General features: G+C 40.7%; 1 protein-coding gene across 1 annotated transcript; it reads right to left on the bottom strand.

The window, feature by feature from the left end:
* Window positions 1–929: 929 nt before the first annotated feature.
* Window positions 930–1,444, bottom strand: LOC306779216 (protein C19orf12 homolog; the record flags this gene model as incomplete). Its single annotated transcript, XM_079271040.1, has 2 exons — window positions 930–1,195; window positions 1,285–1,444. The coding sequence occupies 2 exons, from the start codon at window positions 1,442–1,444 to the stop codon at window positions 930–932; spliced, it is 426 nt and encodes a 141-aa protein (XP_079127166.1).
* Window positions 1,445–8,274: the final 6,830 nt, after the last annotated feature.

Genomic DNA, 8,274 nt, shown 5'->3' on the forward strand with positions numbered 1-8,274 from the left:
TTTAAACTGCGTTACTTTCAGCCTGAATTATGTTCATGTTCTTGATGTTGGTCTCAGAGTGCACCAGACTGATGCATTTAACTTTAAAATGTACAACATTTTCTTCCAGGTGAGCGTGTCCCCGGCCCCCTCTAGAAAACCAACACTAACTAGAAAATAAAAACTCAATTCGTCTACCGGAACAAGCTAAAGACAGTACCAAATCTGAGCGTGGACTCAATGAGCGATGCTCTCAAATTGAAAGAACACGGTCTTGGATAAAGATAGGATGAAAGCTCCATCGTTCCTCCCCTGTGTGATGTTTCATGTGGTGTGTCAAATGTATTTTATACATTTTGTATAAAACCGTTATCACAAACAGAACCACTATGTCTCTTATATGATTAACAGTGCCATTGATGAATACATAATTCCTTCATCTGATGAGTGTACTTCCAATAATAAATGAATCCAGGTATACATGTGACCTGCCACCTCCCGGCTAGGATCCGTGCGGAGCGCGAGGACGTGCCTCCGTATTTGACGTTTGACAGTTTTCCTGTCTGCTTCGTCTGCCGCTGTGTAGGATTAGCCACTTTCCGGCTTGGAACCGTGCGGAGGCGTGGAGACGCCTCCTATTGCCTTTGGCCATTACCTGTCTTTTCCCTTGACTGAGAGAAATAAACTACCTTGGTTTTGAAATAGAACTCTGCTGCCTGAGTCTGCATTTGGGTCCGTGAAACACCCCACATCATAACAATACAGCTGTTTTCACAATAACTGTATAACCTGGAACCAAGACTGTGATGGCGTCTGTGCAAATTTACAACATGTGATTTCACATTTGATAAAGAGTCTCTTCAGCGTCATAAAACAGTTCACATTATTTTCAAAAGACCTTCTGAGCATGTGCACCCCTACGTTAGGGTATCCCAGTTCTTCCACAGACACTAATCCACGTAGTGCACCTGCGCCTGGAGCTCCTTGGAGATGTACCCGAGAAGGGTCGCCGTCAGCTGCTGCTTCAGGGTGGCGTTGCCCATCACTAGAGCAGTTAGCTGAGCCAAATCTGTCCACTGAATGTCTCCCAGCACGGCCAGAAGACTACCATAAAGCTGCTGCTGCTGCTGAGGACTGAGCTCCATTATGATCTGAGGCAGCGGTTTGAACTGTCCACTGGTCAGCCAGCAGCCCAGAAGGCCTCCGACAGCACCGCCTACATGTTAAGAGGGTTTCAAACATGTGGAATTATGATTGCACACACACGAGTGGGAGAAACTGTTGCATGCATTTATTCCCACTCACCGACTGCGATACCAAGAGGTCCCCCGACTAACCCTCCAGCGAAGGCCAGACCGCCCGCTGCTGCTGCTCCCTTCCCTGAGCCTTTCACTGTGGTCTGGATTTGCTGATTTGCAGATAACTCACAACACAGCTTCATGACATCATCAAGTCGATGGCACATACTGTGGATCAGATTTATACATTTCAGGAGTCTTCGGTGATTGTGTGAGGTAGCCCCTTGCTTGCTATTCTGTGACCAGATATGAAGCCCGTAGTGCGTGTTTTGTAGATGTGATACATTATAAAAGGGAAGCAAGTGTTGTTTACTGGTGGTACATTGCAACTATTATTTAATCTTGATCATTTTAAATGAACCAAACTAAATCCTGAAGAAAACACAAACTGACCCCTTCACCCCTTAATATACTTCATTTATCAGAAGATTATAATAACTTAACATATCTCGACATATTCACCCCAATAACAATTGACCAATGTGTTCAGGCTAAACTAATTACAAGTACCCTAAATTACTTTAATAATCTCTGAATATCACTTTAACATTTTAAAGGTGCACTTGACAGCAACTCATATTTGTGGGATGATAATTTTCAAAACATTTTAAATACAGGAATCAAACATGTATTGTAATATTTCCATGGATTCAGTGATTCAACTCTGATCTGACCTGGAAAGCATCTTTGGGATGCTGTAAAATACATGTGATGTGCTTTATATTCATGTTTGTGGTGATGTAAACTAATATCTGGGGAAATTAATATTTTTATCTTTAGAAGAATGTGACCCACACAGGATGTAGTCACATTGTTGTTCATGTATTTATTTTATTTTGACATAAAATTAACTTTATGTTATGAATGTTAAGAGGATCAGTGTTGGATCCTGTCCAGGCCAGAAGGGGGCAGTAGCGGAGCGGCTGACGTCACCCACTCTAACCTCCAGCTGTTCTGCTTTAGGCAAACATTTCACACTTAAGTCCTTATAAGCCTCACAAATGTGCCTTCTGATACAAAAGTGATACTTTAAAACATAGATATTTTGTCCTTTTACACGTTTAGGAAATACAACTTCGTAGTTTTTAATTGTCTGGCTCCAAACACTAAGAGCCCTAAAGCTCTCTCATCCACTGTAATGTTATTTAGTTATTTCACATCTGAAAGTCTGTGACACATTCCCCTGCACCTCAGACAACAGTACATCTTCTCCTAAAGACATCTAACCAACATGTTTCAGCACAACAGCTTACTGGCACTATAGGCCATTAGTTGGAGATAATAAGTCACACGTAAGATATTCCATTAAAAGTGTGACATTGTGTCACTTAACTTACTGAAGTCCAGGGGTGGAAGAATAATCCAGATCTAATACACCGCTACTATATTTACTATCTGTAATAATATATTCTAACCTAACTTATGTTGTTATCAACAATCTAACTTTGCAAAGTAACTATAACTAAAGCTTTGAAATATAGTTAATTAATTAGTTAGATTCCACCACTGCAAAAGTAAACATCCGCTCTTATTCATTCAAGGGGTTTGTCAGCAGTTGATACATGATCTAGAATATATATCGCTGTATGTTGTTAGATATTCAGTGAAGCAGATCATGATGGGAAAGCTATACTGTCAGCAAAAAATGTGGCTTTATCATAGTTATTTGGATAATAGTTGAGACTGAGAAGTATTTATTACGACTGGACGTTACAGTAAAGCACATCAACTGTTTTGTGATTATTATTTTTCTTTTGGTTGTGATTATGTTAATATAAGTGATAACTACGCCTAATAGTTTGGGCATTCAAGATACGACCAAAGGGAGAAGTGAGCCATTTAATAAGAAAAGAGCCATATATGCCTGGCTTAAGGATGTGATGTTTTTTTTAAGTCTTGAAAAAATTAAACATGCACTTAGAGCAGGGGTGTCAAGCTCATCTTCAAAGTTCAAGTTCAAAGTTCACTTTATTGTCAAAGTTTCCACATGTGTTATGCATACAGAAAATTCGAAATGCCGTTTCTCGCAGTCCCACAGTGTAATATAGACATGAACATATAACATATAATAGAATAAAATAGAATAAAGTTAAGAACATAAGGGCCTAGATAAAGGATTAAACAAGTAGCAGCAGAGAATAAAAAGTGACTGGTGCTGATAAAAAGTGACTGGTGCTGATAAAAAGTGACTGGTGCTGGATGAGGGAAGGGGTGTGAGGGGGAGTAGATGTCCTGGTATGTTCCATTTGAGGCAGTGGGGAAAGGTGGGTGAGGGGGAGGGTAGAGAGGTCAGGGGAGAGATGGCAGGGGGGGAGAGAGGGGGAGCGAGAGGAGAGAGGGAGGGAGAGAGTTCAGCATCCTGACCGCCTGGTGGAAGAAGCTGTTCCTCAGCCGGGTAGAGCTCGAACGGAGACTGCGGAACCTTCTCCCTGAAGGCAGGAGGCTGAAGAGGCTGTTGGAGGGGTGGGTGGGGTCACCCGCAATGCCGAGTGCTTTGCGGGTGAGGCGGGTGTTGTAAATGTCCTGTAGTGTAGGGAGTGAGACTCCGATGATCCTCTGGGCAGAGTTCACTCCGGGCCACATCAGCATCACGGTCGGCCTCAAAGGGCCGGTTGTAAATGTAAGACGGTGTAAATGTAACTACTCCCAACAGATTGGTAAATAACTGTCTCTGCATTTGATTGTTTATTCAAATGTTAAAATATTGTACATGCAGTTATATAAATGTAAAACTATATTTCAGCACATTTCTGTTATTATAACTTAAATCCTTTTAATTTAGGGTTAAGAAACCCAGATTACTCTATCAAAGATCAAACTATTAAAGAAAATAGCAAACACAAGTAATTATAATAACTTTGTTCAAAGCTTAAAATCCTTTCAAGGGTGCGTTTGCACAATCCCACGTGAAGTGTTTCATGTGTTGTAAAGCCACGTTTAAAGTAGTCATCAATATACTCACAATAATATTTACAAGTGTACAGTAAGCAGCCAAAGAGCTGCTTCTGTGACTGTGTGTTTAAGTAGCTCATCATTATGCCTTTCTATCTCATAACTTCGACTTTCGATCTCATCATTTCGACGATGGGGATATTTTTATTATCAAATCTAACTTTTTATTTTTTATTTTATTTTTTTTAAATCAAAAGAAAATAAATTCTGGCGGATTCGTGGGCCACATAAAATGACGTGGCGGCACCCCTGACTTAAACTGTCTGAGAAGTTCGAGGGAGGTCAGAGACTTTCTAGTGGGTTGGTGGTTTTGCCCGTCCTGGCTCTCTGTCCTTCTCTCCAGCCCCTGCTCACTCCCCAGACCTGCCAGTCCTGGTCACATGACAGCCCCTCCCACCTACACACCTGTTCCCACTTTCCTCATCAGACCTGTAGTTTCTAGAAAACGCACCGAAAACATTTTACTCTACTATATATTTGAAGATTTTTTACGATAAGTAATTGTTTGTATGTGAGAAACATTTCACCAACAAAGACCACGCTTCTTATGATTGCAAATTAGTTTGAAATAAAATAACATACATCACAAAAAACAAAACAAATAGAACTGAAGCCACCGGGAGATCATTGACACACTTATACAGGGAGACACAGCTTGTTAAATCAGGAGAAACTTAATTTACAGTGAACAAATACATTTATTAAATTGTGCAAAGTAAAGTTAAAATTTTGGAGAGTCGACACTGGTAGAGTTGTTGAAGACAGTAGGGGCAGGTTGAAGATAGATGATGGCATGTGGAGTGGGACTGCCCTCAGTGGAAGAAACCTTGAACACCAGATGTAATGATGAATGGGGAGGAGGGTCACATCGGTTCGTACTGAAATGACAGCTGACTGCACAGAAGAGAACAGGTCTTTAAAGTTTGACAGGAAATATATGATTGGCTGAGGGAGGCCGTGGCGAAATCGCCCACTGTCAGCTGATAGAGTAGGAGCCAGAGAGCGAGAGTCAGAGAGATGAGGGAGTGAATGAGAGCATACAAAGACTGTCCTAATGTAGGAAGTCAGAGTAAATCCTCAAACTTTACATACCGGTAGTTATAGTATTTATAGTCATACAGTTGTAAATTAATTATTTCAAAATATCACTCCTCTGAGCAAAGCTCTATACGTTTTACTGTACTTGACCCTCAGTAAATAATCAATGCTAACAATTTGATATTCAAGGAGGGATTTGGTAATCCTTAAATTATTATAGTGGCACCAAACGTCCTGAGCCAAATTACGAAAAGTGGTAACGGACTAAATCTATTCTGAATCCAATGCTACAGGTCAGATATGCTGCTGGTTCACACGACAGGAGTTTGGTGAGAGTATATTACCCCATCATTGTACATCGGACACCGGAAGTACCCAAACGCATGTTGGCACATGATTTGAAGACTGGCCATCCCCTTGTTTGATACTACTGAAACAGCAGCCCAACACAGCGACATGTCACCGTTCAGGACTCTCACTCAGGAGATACGTGACTGCCTCTCCCCGACAGTACACGCTCACTGTCACGATCAGGGCAACCAGGGAAGTTACTCTTGCATGTGTCACAACTACGTTAGAGGCAAGACCAGTGTCCAGATATAACAATGATCCATAGAAACTTGTGAGGAGAGAAAGCACAGAGAGTGAGTGAATGACAGCATGAAAACACTGTCCTAATGTAGGAGGTTAGAGTAAATGCCAACATTTTACACAGTTAGTTCATTATTTTACAACTGTATGATTATAAATACTATATTTCAAAATATCCCTCCTCTAAGCAAAGCTCTCTAAGTTTTACTGTACTTTACTCTCAGTAAATAATCAATGCTAACAATTTGATATTCAAGGAGGGATTTGGTAATCCTTCAATTATAATAGTGGCACCAAACATCGTGAGCCAAATTATGAAAAGTGGTAGCAGTCAAAGTCTATTCTGAATCCAAAATTACAGGTCAGATATGCTTCTGGTTTACACGACAGGAGTTTGGTGAGGGTATCTGACCCCAGCAGCCGACATCGGACACACCGGAAGCCTGAAGTGAGGTTGAAAAGCTTGCAAGTTCATCTGCCAATTTGCCAGATGACAGACCTTCACCTCAACAGGGAGTCTGACCAGTCATATAAAATAAAATAAAATACTTTACAAGAAATTTTGAGGAGTGGTTTTGCCTGTGGCTTCCCTCAGAGCTGTCCAGCTGTCCTCTGTGGAGCACTGGGCTTCATCCACAAGATGACACCTCAACATTCTAATCCCAGAACTCAGCTGTGTTCCAGTTCCATCCAGCATTCTATTCTATTCTGTTCTATTCTATGAATTCACTATTTGCTAGTCCAGTGTTCAGCATGTTTTCCATGGCAGTTTTCACAAAACTCCACACATTATGACCCATTAGCAGTAATGATACAACACTGTATATTAAAAAAAATTATTTTGTCTGTTGCTTTGCAGATATTTAAAATCATACATGCAAGTCACAACAAAAGTTTAAGCTGTTGCAAGTAACTCCACAAATGATCCTTTTAACATTGCTGAATCGGTGGCAGCCCTCCCATTAGTCTCCCATTACCCCATCTGGGGGTAATGGGAGACAATGACACCCGAAGTCTGTTCTTGATGTCCACTCTACTCCGCCATTTTGTTTTGATTGCTGTCACTGCAGAACATCCCGCTTCACAAAGAGGATGTTGGAAATGGAAGCAGGGTTTTCAGTGCTTTAGTGGCGATCTCAGGATATTCAGCCTCGATTTTAATCCAAAACACCAGCAGAGTTGTGACCGAGACAAAGCGTCTTGACATGTCAAGAGGCACAGGCGGATGAAATTGCGAGAGAATCCGGTCATTTTTCAAAATAAAACTTCCTTCAGACTCTGATAATCAATAAAACGGAAATAATATAATATTTATTCTTCCTGTGCGGCCCGGTACCGGTGGTTGGGGACCACTGCTCTAAACTAAAGCTAACCTCAGTTACTATAAACAATGATATAATTATCAGTGAGGTTATGTCGGCCATATGATCAACATGCAGTAGATTCAGACTAAATCATCATGATGGGCCTTAATGTTGCCACCTGTCCTGTAAAATGCATTTATCAGCTGTTTTTGATTTATATTACGTTCTGCTGTCCCCTTGGCCAGGACCATATACTTTTTCCTTTCTAAAAGTTCACTTGAGACTGTTGTATTCATTTTGCTTTTAAGTTCTGAACAAAAAAAGAGAAAACACTCAGTACTTTTCATTTATTGAAGTCACAGCAGTATACAAAAATATACTTGACCATGTGGTCATTTCATAATAAGGTTATTTATGTCTCAAAATGACGTAAAAAATACAGAAAAAAATACAGAAATTGAAAAAAATACAGAAATACACTGCATTATAATTTTACAGTAATATGCTGTTAAGTCATTTCACTGTATGAATACTGTAGAATTACAGTACATTGCTGGCGTCTCTGCTGCCAGCACTTTACTGTTATTTGACAGAGAAATTGTAGTGTAGGAATGTTTCTTTTATATTTATATTGAATGAGAGGACTACAGATGTTTGTTCCTCATTGTGAGAATTAAGCCTCCAGAGAGGCGGATACAAAGATTCATCACTTTACTTTGCAGCTCTGCAGAACGTTTAAGCCTCTTTAAGCTCATTGTTTTGGTTTAGGACACATTTAGGGTTTGGTTCGGTGTCCCCACTCTCGTCAACAAGCAGCTGTTTTGAGCTGACACACCAATACAAATCCACTGAGCGCTGCCTGCTCGGCACCAAATAACGGACAGAAAGTGGAGCGGTCAGTGTCTTAGAGCAGGGGTTCTTAACCTTTTTGACCTCGGGGCCCAACTTTTCAAGTACAAAGTGTCCCGGGGCCCACTCTGACTATATGCATCAAAAGTGTCAGACAACCTGTAGGTCATACAGAAACAGAGCAGTGGGCCTTTGGAGTCAGTACAAATTTAAGATTTTTGTCCGCATAAAATAAAAAAGTTTGGAGGTGCTGGTGATGTCTG

This window comes from Melanostigma gelatinosum, assembly GCF_949748355.1.
Source record: "Melanostigma gelatinosum genome assembly, chromosome: 1".
Taxonomy (NCBI): domain Eukaryota; kingdom Metazoa; phylum Chordata; class Actinopteri; order Perciformes; family Zoarcidae; genus Melanostigma; species Melanostigma gelatinosum.